Source organism: Diprion similis, chromosome 9, assembly GCF_021155765.1.
Source record: "Diprion similis isolate iyDipSimi1 chromosome 9, iyDipSimi1.1, whole genome shotgun sequence".
Taxonomy (NCBI): Eukaryota; Metazoa; Arthropoda; class Insecta; order Hymenoptera; family Diprionidae; genus Diprion; species Diprion similis.
Window position 1 is genome coordinate 7569091 of NC_060113.1, and position 24197 is coordinate 7593287.

At 35.7% G+C, this 24197-nt stretch overlaps 1 protein-coding gene across 1 annotated transcript in view; it reads left to right on the top strand.

The window, feature by feature from the left end:
• Nucleotides 1–7331, top strand: part of LOC124410141 (protein bric-a-brac 2-like) — a 109689-nt gene extending 102358 nt beyond the window's left edge. Inside the window, exon 9 of the mRNA XM_046888287.1 lies at nt 6524–7331. Within this exon, the coding sequence (XP_046744243.1) occupies nt 6524–6575 (52 nt within the window). The 3' untranslated portion in view covers nt 6576–7331. The remainder of the gene's footprint in view (nt 1–6523) is intronic.
• The last annotated feature ends 16866 nt before the right edge of the window (nt 7332–24197 follow it).

Here is a 24197-nt window from a genome sequence, read left to right on the forward strand (position 1 = left end):
GGATGCTGATACTAAATTATTTTCAAACCTCTTCAATTTTTTTCCAACTTGGTTTTTGAAAAACGTGACACCGATGTCACTTCTTGAACGTTGTGATTTTTACTGGTGGAAATTCTCTGTTGGATTATCGGTTTTTATACACTTGACTTCCGATTAAATGAGAAATGCTATCGCTGTTATGAATTGTGTTTAACCCTTTGAGGTCACACTGGGACAATCGACCTATCGATCATCTTTTGGCTTTAATATTTAATAGTCCCTGGCTTCAAACGCGACTTTAGTTCTGATATACCTGCGGTTTAAGGTTTTCCCTATGAGTACGGACGATTAGTCATTTGAATCAAGCTTCAATGTTGACCTGACACCCGATCAAACTACATCGTGCCCACGGGATAATTACGTTTTTTAGGACGTGCACTATGCTACTAATTTTTTCTTAACAGTATTATATATAAGAAGTATCATCTCCAAATTTTAGTTGAAAATATAATAAACTTATAAAGTTATAATTTTTTAAGCGAAAATGTTCTTTTTGCGCATTGACCTTCTCATGATTTTTTTTTTTTCAACATGTCACCATTTTATTTCTCATGAATAATTTTTTTCTACATCATCTAGAGTGTTCAAAGCATATTCCGTGATTTCTTGAACCACTTTGGACGGATAGTTTGCTCATAATGATACCTTTTTGGAAACCGATTGAGTATAATCGACCCAATGTGACCACCGTGATTAAAATTAGAGGTGTGACCAGGAAGGGTTAAATGTGAGGAGTTTTTTGTTTTTCTTCTTCTTGATATTCAGACTGAATTAATTTTTGAAATGTTTTCTACGTCTGACCTGTCAGTCAGACATCTTCCATATCCTTTCCGATCATTCGTTACGTATAACTTCCACTTACTAACTCTCCTAGAATTCTTTATATTAACCTCATAGTCACTTTCCAGTCCTCATATTTCCGTCGATTATTTTGAGTTTTTACACCTTACCTAAATTCACACTTTTTGACTGTAACTCAACTTAACATCAAAATTCAACCAATTAATTTCTACTTTACAACTCAACAAGACCAATTCCCAACTCCAAGTACTGATTTCATTCATTTCAATATTCACTTCGTTTAACTAAACAACCTCTGAAATGCTTAGTATTCGGCTAAACTATTCGTGCACTCGAATAGAAACCTTCCTTACATCATTTCTTACTCCTTCCTCCATTCTCTGAGTTGAAAGGAACGACCAGAATGGACCCAAAGGTACTCGAAATAGCATCTTGAGTCGGTACAGAGGTAGGTTTGTCCACCGTTCGTCAATATCAGACCTCTATTCTGTAACATATTTGAAGAGTCACAAGAGAAAAATGGTATATTCTGTAGCAATGAGGCAAACTCGGTCTTTTCAGGCTGAACGTTAGTTTGCAATATGAGTCGTAGGTCAGCCGAAGACGAATCCTACAAATAAGCTAGACGAAAAGACGTTACGCGTTGTTTCACGAGGCACGAAAGTGAGGTTAGGGTTGCGTAACGTCAGATTTGTTCGCGACTGCGCATGCGCACAGTACAGAAAAGACCACTTTCAACTCTTAGGACTTAAAAATGTGGTCTTGTCTGTACTCCGCGCATGCGCATTCGCAGACTCACTCTACCGTCATAAAAACGGGTACTTTATGTACGGAAAACAGACATGGAAAAGCGCATAAAACATACTTGCTTTGTATCAAAATTACTATTGTTGTAAATGAAAGAGAAGAAATCTTAAAGACCATATTTAACCCACGGACTCGTAGTGAGTGTAGTTTCGATTTTTTAATGAGCTTTAGAGAGAGTTCAGAACACTTTTCTCAATGAAGATACCAAAGGGGCTTACAAGTCTGAAAATTTTTTAATGCCTCCGCCTGACGATGATTTGCTAGTTCAGTTGGCCAATTGTGACAGTAGCAATATATATTTATTTCAATTAGATTATTCAATGCCGTTATCTCGATCAATCACAAGACGTAAGCTTTTTCGATCTGACAGCTTCGTGACGAGGATTACCTCGCGTTTACACCGCGAACATGTAAAGACTGGCAGGTAAGGAGGGTAGAAATTGACGCCTTAGTCTTTAATCGAAGCTCACCGCAATTCACGGCATGACGCGACATTTAGATCTGTGTGAGCAAAGATGTATCAAATCAAAGACGACACCAGATGGCTGGGCTGCTGTAAACCTGGCAACACCCCATTTACCCGGTAATGGAATAGTTGATGTACGATTTCAGGCCTGGCTTCAAGCTCCGATTTACCGTCACCGACTTGTCAGACAAGCATTGGTTATAACCAATGTCGCATACGACATTACGCATTAAATATGAATGTGCAAATCTCGTTTGTCACCGGAAATCACGCGTGGTTATTTGCTAACGTACCTGAGGATGAAGCTTCAGTCCAATCGGTGTTACCGATATGGAACGGAAACTCATCCTTGTAATTTGATCTATGAAGTAATTAGACAATAAAAAGTCATGGAATACAAATCCTTGAACTGATTTTGATCAGAATGCGAATTTGCAATAACATTTTCAAGTGTATTTGTCAGCTAGTGCATCATAAATAATCATGAGCTAACAGTGTTTGCGATCCAAAGTGTGATCTGGAACCTGATCACTTGCGACTAGGTCGAGTGTGATTAGCAGGTAATGTTTCATTAACAAAATACAATTATACCGTAATACAACAACCGTAATAGCCATTGTATTTCCCGTTTTAATTTCATTTTCGCATCCGATTGCGGTAGATAGATCAACATCGGTATTGCACACGCGATATGGTTGAATCAATGATTGCTCTCTCACGAAGAACAATTTATCAATACTGGTCACGTGGTCATTCCAGGTGTTTTCAGTGAACTCGATTAGACCAACTGGAAGTTTGATTTCTCACCATAATTAGTTGAGCAGTGATCCAAACATCCATGATATTAAGTGCATCCGATTGACGAAAGGTGTTACTAATTTATTACCCGAGTTTCATTCTTCAAGCGGATAAACCGAGTAGTTGAACCATAACTTAATGGAAATAGATCGCTGAGTTCTGAGTCTATTCCAGTTGTCAGCAAGAGACTTACTTTCTGGAATGAAAGGAATACTGCAGGAAAGTAAAGGTCCATCCATTATCCGTGATAAAATTTGACGCTTCCACATAGTAGTAGCATCCATTCAAGCGTTATCGGAGAAATAGTGACTGAACGGGTGATCATAGCAACGATGACTGTTTATCCTATTCACGTGCAAATTCCTGTTCGATGAAAGAGCTATCGGGCATGATACAATATTCCAGCGGTACTTCAGTTTCAGCATGCAAAGCGGCCAGAATTCATTACGTGCGTACGGGGTTACGCGAATGTTAATTATTCGACTGTTCTATCCAACGAGTAAATTTTGCGTTATGAATTAACGCAGGCTTCTCGGGGAACCGCGTTTTGCATGCTTCACCAGATTTTCCGTTCATCGAATACCTTACAGCCCTCAAGCAATCGACTATAACGAAACGATAACTCTCAACTCGTCCAAAAATTCTTTTGAGAACTATACAATCTTCGCACCATAATGTCTGTCACTAGCTACGTACGCACGCATGCGAAGAAACCAGATTGCGTGAATCTGTCGCTTCGTTATCATCCTCAGTAGACTCGATCCCACATGGAGGCACGTGACGGAAACTAATCAAATCAATTGTCTTCGTACAACTTGTCAGTCCTACTGTGTAAGCCATTGTCTGAGAACGAGCTAAGTTTGGAAATAGTTAAGCCGAAGTTCATCCTTTTGATTTCCTGCGTAATCACTCTGACAATTAAAATCCGCCAGTACTTCACTCTTGAATTACTTTGGTAGTTATTCGAAACTTATTCTTTGAACTTTGTTCCGGCTTTTTTTCGTTCACCACTGCCAACGAGAGGATGAGATCACTCGAAGTGTGTCACGATCGTTTGACATGCTTGGACTGATAACGGGAACAGTGAATGCATAAAAATATAGATCAGTCATTATTACCGGGAGTGATACGTATTTTTCTATCAGCAATCTCGCCAGCATGCCAGCAAGGCTTATTGTTCGCAATAATAATTTACGACGCCTAATATTTTATGTAAATTGGTCTAAGTACGCGGTTCGTTTATCATCGCTGCATCGCCGTGGTATACGGTTGAGCTTTGCAATCAAATTAATGCCTCTTTCTCCATATTATTTCTGCGTCGCACCCTTGTTCCTATTCATATACGAGCAGCCAGGTACGCGCCATGGCAGGACAAAAAGCTTGATGCAAAGCATTCATCATTCGCCGCTCGGTTGATGTGGATAAAAGTATTAAAGAAAATTCACAGCTAACGACCCCAGTGCCTTTCTATTTCCATGAGTAATCTCTGTTAGTAAACGAACTGATGTTGTGTTTGCCCGAGAACCATTATTCACTGCGCTGCACAACACACGTGCCCTACCTGAGCTGCAAAAACTACACGGTAAAATCGTTCTAACTACGATTTATGTTGTGGTTCATTATTGATAATTGAATTCAAAGAGCAGTCAATATATGTACTCGTGTAAACCATTCAAATTTAATCACTTCTCAACGTCGATAGATGTTCATGTGATGAATAGGGAAAAGTCGACTATCTCGTGCCATCAAGTAAATCGTTATACTCTATATTTATTGTTTTATATTATTTCCCTTACTGACGCGAAAAGTACGGTAATCGAAGCCCAAGCTACTCACGAATTTTCCAAGTCTTTTACAATATCGTTCTTGACGGTGATTTCTTCAGCTGTGTTCATGTAATCATTAAGGGCTCCTATTTCCCAGATTATTTAACTGGTGCTTTGAAAGAGCACGACGTTACCGATTATCGGTAGTAGAAGGTTCGTTAGGATCGTTTGTGAGGCAGCCTTCGATTGCACGTGTTCCCTGAATAATTATGCAACTTGTCACTACGAAAAGTGTAGTGATAAGCATTGCCACTTAACCGTCACAACACTAACTTCGCCTTAATTTCGAGCTGATGCCAATTAGTGGGATTCGCGGATCTAGTTTTTGCCAGTGTACTGGTGTGACTAATTAGCTTCGACGATTTCATGTGAAACGGTGGAGTCAATCAATACAGCTACTGCCCAAGTCATGATTACAGCTTTCCCGTGTTGTTCTCGTTTATCTTGAAACCACGATTTTATACCATCAATCGTTAAGGTGACAGAATCGCGAACTCCTTGAAAGTAGACTTATGTTCAAATTCGAGTATTTTCAAATTAACGGATATACCTTTGCATATGGGGCAGTCCACGAAGTATCGATCAAGATCGGAAATTGATATTTCCGGTTTGATCCAAATTCTTTTCTGCGAAATTATTGGTTGGAAAATAAAGCCTCGACTTTTGAAAAAAATATCCCATCATCCGTGTCTGAGCTATTGGTATTTCGAGACCACAAAAAAAAAAATCAGATAATTCTAGGAAAATGTAATCAAGTTTTTAAACCCTGTTTAAAGATGGTGATTCCATCGCAAATGAACAGTCACTATTGGTGTATTCGGGTTCGTAAATTTCCGAAAAATGCACGAATCTGACATTTGAAAAGTAATCTTGCCTATTCTCTCTAAAAAAAAAAAAAAAAATGTTGGTGCAAATTTATTTATCCAGTTTTGCCTTTCCAATTTTTATTCTTATTCTTCTTCAAGACAACTCTCCGTATTTATGGTCTTTCTACGTTGTTCACTGTCTGTCATTTGACTTTCGGGATTTCGTTGCGTCGATTTTTTAGTCTTTCGCATTTTTGTCTCTCTCTCTCTCTTTCTCTGTTTAATTTTTATAATTTCCTTGTTTAACTCTGCTGTACTCCCTTTTCCCGAAAAAGAAACAATCTTAGAAACAAGGAGCTAACTCTTTTTTAACTTTTCACTTCTCCTTCTTTACAGATAAGAGAAGTTAATGTAATCACTCTCAAAATTAAATTCGTTCCACTATATCTCTACGTTTTAATTTCATCCGACGATATTTCGTGGTTGAATTACCGGATTGTGATGACTTTGGTCTCAATCAACAGGGCTTTTCCTAACTTAGGATTGTTTAGATTTCGAATATGATCGGTCCAGCAGTTTTCGAATCACTCGAATAACATCGAGTAAACATAAAAAAACCAATTACATTCTAATATCTTGAGCACGGCTCAACGAATTTCTACCATCTTGACCGATGCGGCAACTTTAAGCTAATAATCGCTTAGCTTCTAAATAAGATCGATCCAGTATTGGTCGAATGACTTGAGTGAAATCATTAAGAAAAAAAAAACGATTCACTTAACGATGTTGCTCAAACTGAAAATGCACCTGAGCGTAAATCTTAAGGTCAGCCAAATCAGGATCGTTCCCATGAACTTCGCGTTTCCTTCGAAGCCACAATCGTTGGTTCAATCTCTAGTTCCATTAACCCTCCAGCTTAAACTGTAATTACGATTATCGATACTTAGAATTAAACCCCTCCCTTCGTTTGTTTGTTTCAGTGAGAGGCAGGACACGGAGACGTCGCCGATGGGTGAGTCGGAAGAGAAGTGAGCCGGGGCACCGGGTGTGCGCAGGGTGGTACCTCGGTTGCCCTTCCTGGTCCGTCGCGTCCTCCCGCACCCCGAGCCTCACCCTCGCCCCCCTCCACGGACCCCCTCCCCCACCCCTTCCCCGTCATCCTCTCCATCCCCATCCCCCACCCCACCATCATCCCTGGGGGGTCTCATTCGGCTACACGCGATCCACCGCGCCCTAGAAGCCACCCTCCATGCAGCCGCTGTACGCGCCTATTTTTAATAATGGGACTCTTACTGTTAGGATGGAAACTATCTAAAAGGTCCTGATCAGAGAGAAGCCTCTGTTAAATATTTATTCTCTGCCGATTGTTGCCGTAAACCGATTTGATCTCGCGCACTTCGGTGCTGACACTGGTTCGCTCTTGGTTCGCTCTTCCTGAGTCACCTGCATTACCGACAGTAGGTACAAATCGAACGATTCCAAACTTCGCCACGTGCGGACCCGTTTCTACTTATTCTGACCCCTGAGTATTCGGTTCACGAATTACCCTCGGCGAACATCTGAATATTTTACCGTCCAATTTCTTTCTTTGACAATGACGTTAACTCGACATTCAACTTGTGACCGAAAGTAGGGTAGTTTAAGTAAAAATACACCGAGAGGAACGCTCTCAGCCTACTGAAAATTCATGTAACATTGCTTCCTAATATTTTCCTCCAGGATGATCATTCTCGCTATTGATATAAAAATTGTACGGAAACGAGGCAGGAATTTTTGCGCGGGATTTGGACGAGGCATTTATAAAAGTTTTTTTGAGGTTAAAAAAATCAAGCTTCATTATGTTCCAAGTCACAAAATCGGTTTTTTATCGTCGATAAACAACGACAACGAAGTTTTTTGCATATAAAAATATCAAGTATAGGAACCAAGAAACACTCGATTCAATTCATTTAACCGACTGTGCTAACAGTTTTCGTTAAATTAAAACAGTCCAAACTATTTCATGCGTTGAATTCAGCTAGTCAAATGAGTGAAAAAAAAGGTAAAGTTTCGAAGTCGGAGGATTACCCATTTCGAGACTTCTTCCTCGGGACGATAGGATTCAAAAAAATGTAATTCCTTAATCGAAACAAGAACCTTGTCAGTAATAAAATTTTACAAAGAAGTTAACTAGAAAATATTGGCCACGCGTGTGCGAATAGAAAAAATATCTGGAACCGAGCTTCTCAACTGTAACAACATCTCTCGTTGCTGCTTAGTTCAGCGCTTTGCAGGTTATAACCTATTAGTGCAGATATTTTTCCCTCTTGAGCTTGAAAAAAGAACACATCCGAATTTAAAAAAATTGAGGAACGGTAGAATTCTTCGCAATGCGAACTTTGAAAACTCGGTGGGTCAGAACTTATGAGTCGAATGCCATTTTGGGATTGTCAGTTAGCGATGCGGCGTCTGGCGGCAGAAAACCAAACTAGTACAATATGGGAACGCCGATGTGCCGGTGCGACATCTGGTGACAAAATCCATATTATATAAGTTTTGCATCGTATTTCTTGCAGTACATAGATTCAATGTGAAAAAACTGAATCCCCACAAATCGCAACAAGTCCATCGTATTTTTCTGTTCGTATAATTGGCCTAAAGCCGTCTACTGACCGCCCATTTTAGTCGCCATATTGCTTAGCTTCGCCCCAAAATTTATCACCGAAACCGTAGTTCGACTACAGAAACGAAAGTGACGTTAGTTGAAGGAGAATTCATGTCGTTCTCTGGATTGCGCGAGATCAAACAAATCCCGGTTCGGTGTTACAGTGATCTAGCTGTGCTAGATACGCCAGATCGCGAGGTGCAAGAACATGAGAAATTTGATATTTGCAACATATTACGAAGCGAGCATCGCGTGGGGGGTGAAAATTATTTGAGTACAGTGACGGACGGGAGGCGGGAGTTTAGCAGATCGGAATGTATAGACACGTAGGTAATAATAACAGGTAAGTTACGTAATATTGCATAAAACGGAGAAAGAAACGAAAAATGGTAGGTAATATGAACATAAAAAGAGAACTCCGGCCTACTCCGGAAGGCTTTGCCCTCTCGGCCCTGACCTCACCAATGCGGCTGTAAACATAAACAAACGAATAGAAAAGTAAATAAATCAATAAATAAATAAAATCTCATATATATATATATATATGAGAATGTATTTTGTGCGATAGATAACTGGCAGGCGGGTCGAGAGTAATAAGCATATACATATATATATATAGATTAGTAAGTACATAATTGGTGATATATAAACTGAGAAGGAGCGGCTACAAGGGTGATAAACCGTACTGCAGTAGTTTTTGCTTATCTAATTGATTTCCTCTTTCTTTCTTCTTACCTTCTTTTTTTTCTTCTTCTTTTATTTTATTCTCCTCCCTTGGATAAGATTCGAAACGCCGAGAGATGCTGCTGTAAACTACTCGTGCAGGTTTTAATGTTAATAATATATATACATTGGTTTGGCTGTGAGCTCTGACCAGACGAAATTGACGATGGGAGCAGGTATGTAACTATGTAAGCAAGCAACGCGGAGATAATGGGGCGGGAGGGGGGGGGGGGGTCAGGGGAAGCGTTATTTAAAACGGAAATAGAAAGGGCGGGTTCGAATTCGTTCACCGCCCCTTCCGGGATACAAGGGTAGTTTTTCATAGATATGCCTAATATATTAATATATTATACGAAATATAATATCAATTAACGAATAGATGAACTCTAAATATATATATATATATATTATATATCGATATTATATACATACGCAAATATATATACATATAGTATATATATGTGCGTGTGTGTGTTGGGAGAGAATATTATTATTATTATTATTACTGCTACTACTACTACTACTACTACTACTGCTACTACTATTATTATTATTATTATTGTGTATATTTAATATATATTAGTAGGGTATTTATTTGTTGATTTTTTGGTGATATGATTTCATAAAGGCTTAAGGCCTATAAACCTTCTACGATATTTACACTATAAATTATATATTATAAATACATACATGCGATATATACGATATATAACATCGAATACATTCGTTAGGCGAGAAAGGATTAGTAATAGTTGTTTAACAAATAAAAGGAGTTTGGCTACAGAGAGATTATAATGACGAATAAATGTGTTTGTGGACACGTTTGTTTATTAGCGGAAAAAGGAAAGGCGGTATAAGTCGAGGCGCAAATCAGTATATTATATGGTTGCTGAAAGTCGTTTTAGTTTATTAAAATCAACCGAGTTGTTTTGAAAAACTTCAAAAATTTTTTCTACTGTTTTACGGAATTCGAAAACTATTTCACTAGACTTGAAATAGTGAAATAAATAAACACTAAGGGATTTGAAAAAACGTAAAACTTCGACGATGTATTACTAACATCTTTTACCTTTGATACGAGAGAAAAAAAAAACAAAAAAACAGAAGACCATCACAGTTTTTCGAAAGCAATTAAAACACTATACTTAGTAAATCCTTATACCGAATTATCTTGACATGCCGAGTTCCTTGAATAAAATAATTTTCCGTTCGAAATATTAGCTAATTGAAATTAGAAAATAATAGGGAATTATTTATAACGTATCGAGTGTCACTTTGCGATGCATATAATACGTATTACTTTCTATAAGCATGAAAAACGGTCCTGATTCATGTCTGTCTTTCCTCATGCTGCTCAAATTACTCCTCATACCGTATCATGCGAATGTAAAAAAAAATAGATCTACGCACGCTGGATTATTGGCATGAAATTTTACTCGTAAAATACATCACGTATGTCTGTAGCAAAATTTTTTGAGTGACTCGTTCTGTCCCATCGAAAAAGATTTAAAAAAAAAAGATAAGACAGAAAAAGTCGCTGAGCCAACAAAACCTGTCTCTACACAAACGGATCTAAACTTCAGTTGAATTTTTGTTTTTTCGGAAAATTGAATCGATTTTCAGCTGCATCATTGAGGTATGGATTAAAATTAATTTCGATCCTCGCGATCCCTGAAATTTTGACTATTCAAAAAACGTACGACGTCTCCGTTATAGTTGCGGAATGTAATTTATTGCACGAAGTAATTTACAGTCAATTTTTCAACTCAAAAACAGTTTTAGTTTATTTTCAAATTGTGAATTTGTCAAAAACGACTTTGGATCATATCTCGCGGCGCGAGTATTTAATTCTCTATTGCATTATAAATATTATACCAACACTGATTTCTTACCGATGAATTTTTTTCTAATGTAACCACAGATATATTATCGATAAATTCTGTTTTCGTTAGGAGATACTTCTCAGTTCAGCCGCTTCGTAAAAACGAGAATTTAACCGCTTCTGGTAAGAGAAAGAAAAGTTTTCCGAAACTTTGATGTCTGGTTAAGAGAACTTGGAGAATTTTAAAGCCGAGGTTGAACCTTGCGTACGTTGTACAAAACATTAGAGAATATTTTTCGCGTGAATTTTTATTCGAATAACAAAAGTCGTTCCATTAATGAGCGACTAGCGCGAGTTATTGCAATAATTATATAGAAAAAAAATATTGGGTTGGAAAGTTCCTTTTCTTTTAGTGATTAATTTTTCTCTTTTTTCTTATTATCATCATGAATTTTGCGACAATTTTACTTGGATGATAAATAAATGTTATACGATGATTGATGTATCTGAATACTGATATAAATACGGGTTTCGATTACGGGGGAAAAACGCAGGGAAAATAAAAACCCGATTAGGTAACCCACGCGATGCAAGAAAAGCCATTAATCACAAGTGGCCAAAGTTCAAGATCGTCAAAGATTTTTCAATACTCTAGCGTCTGAAGCGTTAATTGACTTTTTATTCTCCTTCGTCTTTCGTCTTCATCATTATTGTCATCATTGATCTTGTTATGTGATTATTACTGTCTCTTCACGATCAGAAACCGATCAGACTCGACAAACCCTTTCAATTGTCTCGCGAATGCTTTACCTACAGTCGGTAAAGGATTAAAAGAGAAAGAAAAAAAATTCGTAGCCAACGAATATTCTTCAAAGGAAATGCTGCCAACTTTGAGTGAACTATTTACCTCCGTCTCCAACAACCAGCTTAATTGCAAACACATGCATGGCGTTTGAAGCGTTTAATTAAACTCAAGCTTCGTATCCTTGCGTTTAATCTTAGCCGCACGTATTTCCACGGCAGGTAAAAATCTTCCGCTACGTGTACATTGCAGTGAAAGAGTGAGTCTGCGAATGCGCATGCGTGGAGTACTGAAAAGACCACTTGTAAGGTGCATATAAAGACCCGTTGTACACCTCGAAAACGCAGGGATGCAAAACTCCTAGACCGCTCAAGCGATCAGAGTGAAACTTGGGAAGTTAATGTCTGATTTTGGCAAAAAGTGGAGCGTCTTTTTACTTTTTCAAAATTTAAAAAAAAAAAAATTTACAGATTAGTTACCATCCACAGAAATTGGCCAAATTTTCACAGTTACACTGAATCGATCAAACTATCCGGTATGATGCCACTCGGCGGTGATGAAACACACATTTTGAGCCCAGTCCCATGAGATTTGATGGTGAATTGACGAAATGGCAGCTAATCTGGTTTTCGATTACGAAGAACACCGAAATCTCATTTTGGCGACATTTGTTACCGACCTTTCATGCATGCCGGTAATTTTTTACCGACATTACACGCATACATTACCGGCATGCGCGTAATATCGGTAACAAATGTCGCCAAAATGAGATTTCGGTGTACTTCGTAATCAAAAACCAGATCAGCTGCCATTTCGTCATTTCACCATCAAATCTCATGGGACTGGGCTCAAAATGTGTGTTTCATCACCACCGAGTGGCATCATACGGGAAATTTCGATCCATTCAGTGCAACTGTGAAAATTTGGCCAATTTCTGTGAGTGGTAACCAATCTGTAAAATTTTTTTCAAAATTTTGAAAAAGTAAAAATTCGCTCCACTTTTTGCCAAAATAAGGCATTAACTGCCCAAGTTTGACTCTGATCGCTTGAGCGGTATAGGAGTTTTGTATCCCCGCGTTTTCGAGGTGTACAACGGGTCTTTATATGCACCCTAAGCCCTAGGAGTCGAAAGTAGTCTGTTCTGCACCACGCGCATGCGCTGTAGCGAACAAGTCTGACATTGCGCGACCCTAACCTCACTTTCATGCTTCGTAAAGAAACGCGTGACGTACTATTGTTGTATAAAGAATTGTTTGCAACAAGACATTCGTCTTCGGCTCACCTACGACTCATATTGCAAACTTACGCTCGGCTTGATAAAACCGAGTTTACGCCCTTGTTACATAATATACTATTTGTGAATCGATCATTATAAAGCGACGTAGGTTTATTCACAGCTCGTTTTGTTATCGGTTTGTTAGCCTCCCAGAATATCACGAAGCACTTTCGTCTTTTGTCATTTTATCGAGGAATCTTGCCGGGAGTAACGAAATGAAATAGAGTGAGACGGAGGAGAAAAAAATTGCGAAGTTTTATTTTCATCGAGCATCTTGCGTCGGTTTATTTCGTTATTATTAAATTTCTCAAAGATTCTCTCATCCTCCATGTCTTCTAATATCTACTTTTCATTTGTCTATACGTCGTATTCACCGGCTTTCGTATAATACAATCGATACGACCCGATCATATTGCGTCTAACTTATGAAATATCAGGTACATCGCACACGTTTAGAATTAAAAACGAGTAAACATAAATAAAATATAAAATAACCCGTTCAATGATAAGTAAAAAAATAATCGAATAGTAATGAAAATATAGTAGAATGTTAATATAAACCAAAAATAACGCGAAGAATGAAGAGAGTGAGTAAATATGTATCACTCTATAACTCTATAAATTGATTAGGGAAAAGGAGTCAGGTCACTCGACGCAAGTCACATACTCCATGCCTTACAATGATAGCTAAATAGACACACGTAATATATATAAACAAATAAATAGATACATATATTATACAGATATTATACATGTAATATCGATAATGAAGTTGGTTAAGCGTAGATAGAAAATTTTTAGTAGCGATTATTAACTTATGTGTAACACACGCATAGCGTGTTACTTTCGAGATGTAATTCAAACGTCTGAAATATCGTCAACGTTGCTTTGACGACGAAATACCGCAATGAGATAAACCAGCGGCAACGATTTAAAATCCTCGCTCGAATCACGAAGACTCTTGTCCAAAATCACATGTTCTATGCAATACGACTCGATCCACCGAGCTATACATGTTTTATTTATTTTATTTTTTTTCCAAATGGTTGCCAACGTCGAGTCGTTTAGTGAATAGCTGAGGCTCTCCTCGAAACATCTTCATACACGCCAATTTAACAACAAAAAAAACAAACGCGCGACTTTTCATTCCCCGCTATTTTATTTTTTTTTCTTTCTCTCTCTTTTTTTTTTTTTTTTTTTTTAGCTTCACCTACTTTTCAATCCCTCGCCGAAATACGTGAAGAATTTCCAGTATTAACATGTCTCTCATCCGTTAATAGAATTTCGACGACAATACTTCTCGATAACGTGTTTGTTTGTTTGTTTTTTTTTTTCGCACGTACCTCGACGGGCTTCACTTGTAAAAATCGGCAGAAATTTTTTCGGAAATACGATTCGGAGGTATCCGTTTCTTTTTCTTTTATTTTCTTCCCCCGCCATCATCGCAAATCTCTACACTTATCTGTATTATCTACGAACGCGAGTCTTGCTCGGCAAAAATGATCACTTCTTCTGGTCAAATTTATTTATAACACGTCGGAAATCTGTAATATTTGTAAAAATATTTCAAGACTTAACATTCAAGTGATTTTAAATATGCAGTAAATGCGAAAATTTTCATGCAGCAAAAATTTATAGGTATCTCGTCGTAGAGGTATGCAAGAAATTCAAAAAAAGAATTTATTCCGTCATCTGAAAACGAATTTTCATTCGCAATGTTGTAATTCAGAGTTTACTCCAAATATTTATGTACCTATGTTGTAAGAAATTTACGCATTACATCACATTAGGGAGTTTTTTTTTTCTGTTTGTTTTCTTCTTCTACTTCTTCGCTTTTACAGCTTAAAACGAACCGTCGAATAATATCTAACAGGTATGACAAGTCGTCATGTTTCTCCGTTCGAGCGATATTTATTAATCGAAAAATTTACATCGTATAATATTTTATTGAATTCGTCGCGTAGAGAAAAAGAGGATTAAAGCAAAAAAAAAAAAATAAATAAACGAAACAAAACGAACGAACCTCTCCATCGATCTATATACGTATGTAAAAAAAAAAAATCTCTCAATCTTCTTTCGACGAAGGTGTGCGCTCTTATTTGTGTAGCCTTTTCACATTCGTTGTATATTATATATATATATATATATATATATATATATATATATATATATATATATATATACTCTTCGCCCTGCCTTGACATAACAAAAACAGAAAGCAATAACGCGGGTATAATATGACGTGTCGTAAATCGTTTAAAAAAATAAAATAAAAAAAACTAAATAAAATAAAATACGAGCGCGACAAGCCCAGAGGATAGTTTACGAGTTGAAAATTCTAAAACTGTGTCTGTTTAACTGTGTATGACATATTGGTATATTGTAAAAAATACGATACGAAACGGTAGGCGATTTAATATAAATGTGCAAAACATAGAACGCTGCATATTCGTACTTAGGTAGTGTGATTTTTATACGAAAAATATCGACGCGTCGTCGTTGTGTCGTAAAAACGGAGACCTTCACGCACGTTATATGACGTATCGGAATCGGTAGGCAAAAAAAAAGTGAGAACCAGAGACAATTTATAAACCTGTGTAATATGAAAGTCGGAGGTTCTTGCCCCTGTTTTTCGTTTTTTCTTATGTGGTTCAGTCAAAATTTGTTTGAATTCTAAGGCATTCGACCCTCAGGAACTGAAATCTGATGTCAGTTTTCAGCTGCATAACCAGGGCTTAGAGAAAACTGCTAAATTTGACGGTTTTTTACGTTTTCCTCAAAAACTGCTTTCGATAGATGAAAAATGACTTGACCATCGCGTAGTGCGGAAAATTCTACATGGAATTATGTCCTCACACATCGGAAACGGAGTCAGATCAACTAATAAAGAAAAACTAAATTATTTCACCAAAATTCCCCAGACTCCGTCGATAAGTAGAATTTCTTTTTTCAAAATTTGTTGATCCGACTTCGTTTCCGACATATGAGGACATAATTCGATGTAGAATTTTCCGCTCTACACGCTAGTCAAGTCATTTTTCAACTATCGATAGCAGTTTTTGAGGAAAATGCAAAAGACGTAAAATTTTGCTGATTTCTAGAATACCCGGCTATGCAGCTCAAAAATGGCTTCAGATTTTACTTCCTGAGGGTTGAAAACCCCTGTAAACCAAAATACAGCCACGAACCAAATATTTTTGATTCAAACCTATTTTGACTGGACTATATGGAGAATGTTTTGGGATTGGTTCTCCAAACTGAGCAGCCTTGTCTCTATTTATTTTTATATATTTTATGGTTTTCAATGTCTTTTTGTCCTTTTTCCTCGGTATTCTACCTCTCTATAGGAAAACCTAAATCATTTTATTTTATGCCCAGCTGTTAGAGTTGGATGTAAAAATGTTATAGTTCGGATTTCTGAGGATATAAAAAATGGGAAACATATTTACTCTCAAAAAGACTTTATCACTCTACGAGGCAGTAAAAACGTACCCAAGACAGCCAAATGCGTCTTGAAAATTTACGCTCGTTTAAAGAAACATTTAGCTACAACTTCGCGGAAATATATTTACTGATTTTTCTTTTCTCTCTTCAATTTTGACCCATATATTTGAAATTTTATCTAAAAACATTGAAAACCAACAAATTTGAAGTGTTCTCAAAAATTTTAAAAACCACAAGCTTTTTTTTATCGTTAATCTATTGTATACAACATTTACTGAAAGCGATGTAGAGTGAGAGTATAAGAACAAAAAAAATGGCGGTAGTTGAAACGGAAATTTTTCAACTTTGCAAAAAATTCATGAAAAAAAAATTGAAGCTCGAGGGGAATTATTTTTTAAATCAGATGAGATTTTAGGTTTGAATTTTTTTTTAATCTATTTTGTTTCCTCTTTCGTATCGAAAGGACAATTAAGAAATTTGAATACAAATTGACTTGAATTTATAAAAATTGTAGTATTCATTTGGAAAATGAAGGAACAATAACTGTTTTAAAAATCATAACCAAGAGAATAAGTTTAGGTAGCAAATTTCAAAAAATCATTAATGATACTTTCGATAAGTGAAATCGAATTTGGAAAAAGAATTGTATTCAATATTCGACCCTAAAATCTTATCCGTTTTAAAAAATAATACCGTACAATTTTTGTAATAACTATTTGTTTTATGCTGAGACTCGTAGATTAAATCTCAGAGAGATATTCATTCCAAATTTCATATTGACCGGTACAAGAGCTTTTTTAAATCACTGAGGCCGTGTAAGAAATTTTCAATTCCAAAATGAATAATTTCAAAGTTTTCAATCTGCTTCTCAAAGTCCCATGAATCTGTTAATTTTTTGAAAAATCATCGTAAGAGTACCCTGACATATTTTGAATCCTTTTTTGGGCAAATTAACCCAGTCAAAAAAAAAAAAAAAAAAAAAAAAAAAAAACTCATTTCAGGAGCATAAAAAATCTGGTTAACGTTCGTTTCGGCATTTTTATCTCAACGATTTTCCTCCTGAAGTTGATACGACCTCGATTGAATTAGGCTCATTATATACCCATAATACCTGTAACGTAATAAAAACGGTAATAAAAATCAAATGTTTCACTAGCGAGGTACAATGAAAAATTTTAACACTGTTGTATGATATTATTATATTATTATATACACTGAGCACATATATATATATATATATATATATATAGTTATTTATTTGAATATCGATGACGTCGGTCGTTACGGGCTTCCGTCGCTGCAGACCGTTAACTGTAACGCATTGGTCGCACTCGTTTCAGCCACTTTCGCCGTAACTTATCGCCAAATTATTCGTTATTATTCCAATTTTATTGTCGCTTTCGTTTTATGCGTGAAACAGTAAAATCCATCTTACACGGCCATCTTATACCGCAAATTTAAATCGATTTTAAATAATTATCCTTTATCAGATGTAAATTTTTTTTTCTACAAAATTTAGTTCAACCTTTTTCAGGTTTTCAGAGAGAGAGAGAGAGAGAGAGAGAGAGAGAGAGATTGATTAATTGATTGGTTTATACATGCCTTGGTTGTGCCTTAAGGCAATTTTAAATTTCTTTCAAAGTTAGGAAAATTAATACAAATAATATAAAATGAAAAAAAAGTGTGAGAGAGAGAGAAAGAGAGAGAGAAGAAAAGGCAATAACTGAAAAGACTTTACAGTCTGTTACGTTTGATTAGATTGTTTAATCTACTCCTATTTTGGTTTACAAATATTTTACGATCACGCGCGTAACTCAATATTTTCCATTTTATTTTCTTTTTTTTTTTTTTTTTTTTTCAATAACCCTTATTGCAATTCCCGTTTCAATTTCGGTTGAATGGTATATATTTACCAAACATCCGTATTGACGTTGGGAATATCCTCCCCTCGCTTTTCATCTACTCCGCTCATTCCATTTTCACCTGTTTTTGAAGGCAGACCTTTGATCGAATCCCCACGTAACGTGTTTCGCTAAATTGATCCGTACGATTTGGAAATATTTTTCAGAATTACATTTACCCAGAAACAACCTGCATCGGTCATCTTCTATCCGATTAGTTTACTCGCTTTAACTGCAATTTTGAAACGCAAACTTACAGCTTTTGGCCTTTCAAGCACACCATTTTCACGTTATTTTATTATGAAATCACAGTTTGACCCCACCAAAAAAAAAAGAACAAAAAAAAAAACGGACTACACTCGCTCTGCTTTGCATCGAAAAATAAGTGAATCGTTTTTTGTCACTAAAAACTCGAGAACTATTCCACCCATTCGTTTGGAATTTGAAAGAGACTTTTTGCCACTTTTCCTGGCTATGAATTTTCCAAATATTTTGATTTTTTTTTCAATTGTTAGTATCTTGTGAATTTTTCGAAATTATAAATTTACACTCGATATCGTTTTTTTTTCTAGTTTCGGTAATACTCTGTTAATTAACGATAATGATTAGCAGTTCCGAATTCGTTCCATTTCACTTTGGGATGATCAATGTCATTCGAAATAATATTTTCTACAAATTTATTGCTACAGATTTCTGTCACGTTGGCATCGTTAACTATTTACTTTTACAAAATTACACCATAAACAATATGGATAGCAATTATGCATAAAATAAACGATCGTGAGTGAAACCGAACGAATCTAATAAATTTTCAACAATCTCAAATTCAGTTGAAAAACGAAGCATCGATATCTAAGCGTTTATTTATAATTCCACTATTAATTAATTCTACTTTTACTATTTTCAATGAGACTTAAAATTTTACTAATACATTAATTTTATTAATAGTTCACTCAGGATCACCTCGTAATAAAAGAAATAAAAAAAACATCCCCTTGGTAATAATGCATTAACCATAAAAAAAAAAAAAAAAAAAATTACGCAATTTCTGTAGCCACCAGAAAACGAATTCGCTGCACTCTTCACTTTTTCCTTTATAAATTGAATTGAACGTCACTATTTAGCGTAAACTTCAGCCTCCGGCTGTCTTTTGCACGCTTTTGCTTTCAGACTTAGGTGTACATAATAGCTAAATGAATCGATCAGTCTGCCAAACCGGAAGCTCCTCGTCGATTCCATCAATTTTCCCTGTTCACTCCACGTTTCGTCGCACAACTGATTGTTCCTGTCGCTTTATCGAACCATTTTACCCCCTCAACTTTTCCCTCCGGCATTTTCGGGTTAGCTTTACTCTGGTCTTCTGACTCTTTGGACTTTTCGGCGTATTTTTACCACTCAAAAAAATGAAGAAGTCAATTTTCATTCGATTTGTATAACCAGATGAATTTTACGGGAATTTTTGAATTTTTTTCACTCTCGATAAAATTTTTTATTTTTTTTTCAATTTTCAATTAGTTGCCTTTTTCAATTCATTATTGCCGGTTACAGTGAAAATTTTCAAAAACCCACGTGCAAAATTTCAAGATTCAAGGTCCTTAGAATTCACGAGAGATTGAATCTGTGATTTTATCGAAAATCTAATCTCAAACCATTTTAACTGGGAATCAAATTCATGAATATTATTAACGGATTCGTAATTCAATTATTCAATTTAATATCAAGGAGTAACGAATTTCACAATTTACTGCTTTTCAAAATGTCTGCGTAACATCTGCGGGCGAAGGGCTTTGTAAAACGAACATACATATAACATATAATCGGAAAGTTTTCTTAATTGCCACGGCAAAAATTAATTAGCAGTTCTGCTAATTCTACCGGCAATCATAACGAATGAAAAGTGGAATAAAGAAAAAAAATAAAAAAATTTAAAATAATGCTCAAATATAGCCAAGAGCAACTGATATAGGTGAAAAGAATTCAAAGTCTGTCGACATTTGTTACGGAAGTTCACTAACGAACCCGAACTCGGCGTAAAACTTTCACTAAAAAATATACGTTTCATTAAATTTACCCAGCTGTACGCCTCTCGAGATTTCAAAGGCATCGAAAACTTCGAGATTTTCGTATTCTCTACGTAACCACCGTTACATTTCGTTGTATACAGCTTTTTCAATTCAATTTAGAACGTTTTGAATCCCGTCTGTATTCTATCGTTCGCTTCTTGTTTTCATATCTTTTTACCGCGATTTTTTTTTTTTTTTTTTTTTTTTGTTTTGCTTTTTGCTTCCTTTTTTTTTTATCTATATCGCTTTCTGTCCATACCACGTTATCGGCTTTCACACAATATACATGTTATCTTAATTAAATCTGCCAAATTGTATTTTCCCATTTACGTAGCGTTATTTCGCGGGCAACCGGAGATATTAATTGAATCTCTCATCGTTTATTTGTTCAAGAAGGTTAGTTTAAGCTAAAAATCAATAATTTTTATCAATTTTATGAAGAGAGGCACCCGCGCACATATCGAGGATTTTAGGAAATTAAGAAATTCTTAAGCTACAAAGTTTTCCATGACAATATAAATTCAAAGCATACTAGAAGTACGTATTTAAACAAAAACTTTCGTACCTATTGATTTATTTAAAATATAAACGATTATTTTTCTACGATACCGCTGAAACACTTTTTTTTTCAATCACGTTGTTGACATCTTTGAGAATTGAATTTAAAAACGTTGCACCGTAAAATTTACCGATTTTAACAAACAAATGATAATATTAAGTTTACTACTGAAAAAAAAACACAAAAAATCCATTTCAATAAATTTGTAAGAAAAAAAATAAATAACAGAAAATAGTCTTTTGAATAATATAAATCATTGTAGAGTGAAATCGATCAAATCTACCATTCCTTTGAATCTATCATTTTTACGGTTTTCAAAAGTAAGAAAAAAACGCCACGAATTTAGTAATACCATAAATACTCGAATGTGCGACAGTCTCGTAATAAAATTAATAATTTTCCACTATAGAATCGTACAATAGAGGTATGACATTTCAGAAAGAGAGAAAACCGTTACAGAAAGTACGTGTCAGCAAACATGACCGTCGTAATGCAACATTACAATTGTGAAAGCGTATCCAAATTAACGTGAAAAATGGTTTTCATCCCCGAAACAACGGATCCCATACAAACAAGAACGGCGCCATTAATCATCTCTTGTACAAATTTCTTTTTTTTTTTTGCATCAAATCACGACATTGAAAAATTAGGTTAGTGAATTTGTCGTGTTAATTTTGCCAGTCGGATGGTTATTTCATTAATGTTGTGCAACGTCCAAACAGACGTCCCATAAATAATCCAATTTCAATTGTGTTTCGACGAGTCCTTGTACTATATCGTGTATCAGCCAATGAAGCTGAACAGTTGGTGGAAAAAAATGGAAAAGGGGGGAAAGTGGAAAAAATTATCGGCTTAGAAGTGATTTGTTTCGGATGGAATATTATCGGTGAAACAGCTCATCCATCTACCCGGTCGTAAGATAAAACACAGACGCGGCAAATGAGAGGGAAAAAGGTGAGATACGAAAACGGATACACAAACTGCAGCTTCATGAGCGTGCATCTTACAAATTGAGTCGTAGCTTCGCGAGGGTGAAGGGATGAGAGGCCGCTTTCGGCAAGGGTAAATATTTGTCTAAGGGAAAAGGGCGAGCAGTTACGAGGGGTGGAAATATTCCGAAGAGGAACAAGATCTTCCGAATGGAGACGAGGGATGGCTTTGACTTGAGGCAAGTAAACTTGCGAACTCCGCTCGGTTTATGAAAGGGGATTGTAAAACGTAAAAATGGCCCAATGCCTGATGTTCAAAGACCCCGAAGACTCCTTATTCATAGAATTTTCAAATATAGAAAGTGGAAATTATATGAAGCCAAAACGTCGTGGAATTGTTGGAGTTTCTACATTTGTTCTGACGATTTTGTATTTTTGATTCCGATGTTTTTCTGTTGCTACGTCTAGTTTGACGATTCTAAGCTCTGCTAGTTTTCATTTTTGTCTGAGTTTCTATATTTCTCTGCGTTGCAATATTCATTCTGATAATTCTACATTTTTGTTTCCAATGTTTTTCTGTTTCTACGTCTGTTTTGGCGATTCTACGCTCTGCTGGTTTTCATTTTTGTCTGAGCTTCTATATTTCTCTATATTTTTACATTTGTTCTAACGATTCTACATTTTGGCATTCTAATTTATCCTGTTTTCAGGTCCATTTCGACGATTCTACGCTCTGGCGTACTTCATTTTTATCTGCGTATCTACATTTTTCTATGTTCCAATATTAATTTTGTCAATTCTACATTTTGGCTTCCTATAATTTTCTACGTTTCTATGTTTATTCCGTCAATTATACCTTCTAGTGTTCTTCATTTTGTTACTGAATTTTTATATTCTTCTACATCCCTAATTTTATTGTGAGGATTCCACATCTCTACATTTCAATTGATTTTTGCCGGTTTCATGATTAAATCATAAATTGAATGTAAGAAAAAAGAAAATATGAAAAAAACCTATGAAAGTCGAAGAATCAAATGAGGACGATATCCTACATAACGTAGAACGCTCATCTTTTCTCAGGATCTTTCTTGTTAACCAAACTTTTCAGGAAAATCGCAAATTGTTTCCTTCTGAAACACCGTAATGATCATTCTACTTTTCAACGCTTATCCTGTTCCTTAAAAAGTGCGTTAGAATTGTACGGAAAAAATATTCCACGAGGTACGGTTACAATTTAGGTGTGAAAAAAATTCGATGAATACCTTTAAGATGATCGGGAAGAGCCCCCCTTTTGTATTGTTAAGAATACGATATGCTAATCGGCGGGAAAAATCTCAGTAACGGCAACGTTCATGTATGCGAATTGATCATATATCCTTTTCTCTTCTTTTTTTATTTCTTTTCTTTCTCTTTTGTCCTCTGGAAACGAAATCTTCTGCAGACTTGTGAAAAAAGAAGTGATATCATCGAGGGTCCGGATTTGATTATACTTATCTTATAATACTCAATCCGTTTTAGAAATTCTTTTATTCGTTTATGAGATAGACGCTTTTATCTATGAAATTGTAGATTTGAACGCTGAAAATGCTTTGCGAAAATTATTTCGAAAAAATGCTGTAATCGATTGTTGCACACAGCTTTTCTTCAAAATTTTTAAAAAATTTCAGTGTTTTTAAAAGTTTTTAATTCAAAATTTATCAAGTTTTCTCAGCGCTGGGATTTTGTGACATTGAAAAAAAGTTAAGGATCTTAAACAACAAGAAGTAAATTATCGATCATCTACTAAAAATAAGTATCGTTGATACTGAACTTTTATTTGCATGTCTGATACTTTCTTGAGCGTATTAAAAATTGTAGAAAGCTGTTTTGAAATAACCGAAATATTTTTAAACTTACCAAATATAATTGATTTTTTCCGAAATAGTTACTCAAGCTTTTCAAATGTCTTCAACTCGAACAAACCATTTCTTCATCATGTTAATTCAATTCGGGTAATGCGAAAAAATGAATTCTCGACACAATTGTGCCAACAAAATATCGATTATGCATAGAAAGTCAGGTAAAAAAAAAACTCAAAGGATTAACCTTTCGTTCTTTCTCAATATATTTTTTCCCTCACCGGGATAACTAAATTTGGCAACAAGTATTGATTATTTCCCCCCAAAGCTATAAAAAAATTGGCGTTTTTTCTGACCTACGTCAAGATCTCTTTCTAATTGAATGTTCACGGCATTTCGTGTCGCAGGTAGTCAATCGATTTGTTAGACAATCGTGTGAAAGCCTGGAGGTCTAAAACGCCCAGTTTTGGAGAAACACGTTGATAAACTTGATCACGTTTTTGAATTGACTGTTTGATTTTGAATTTTTAACACTTCCCGTGGTAAGAAAAAAAAATGTTACGTCATGTTTTTTTTTTTACACAAAAAACGGCCGATCTTCCTGAATATGAAAATGACTTTCATGCGAATCTTAAGATATTGAAAAAAATACG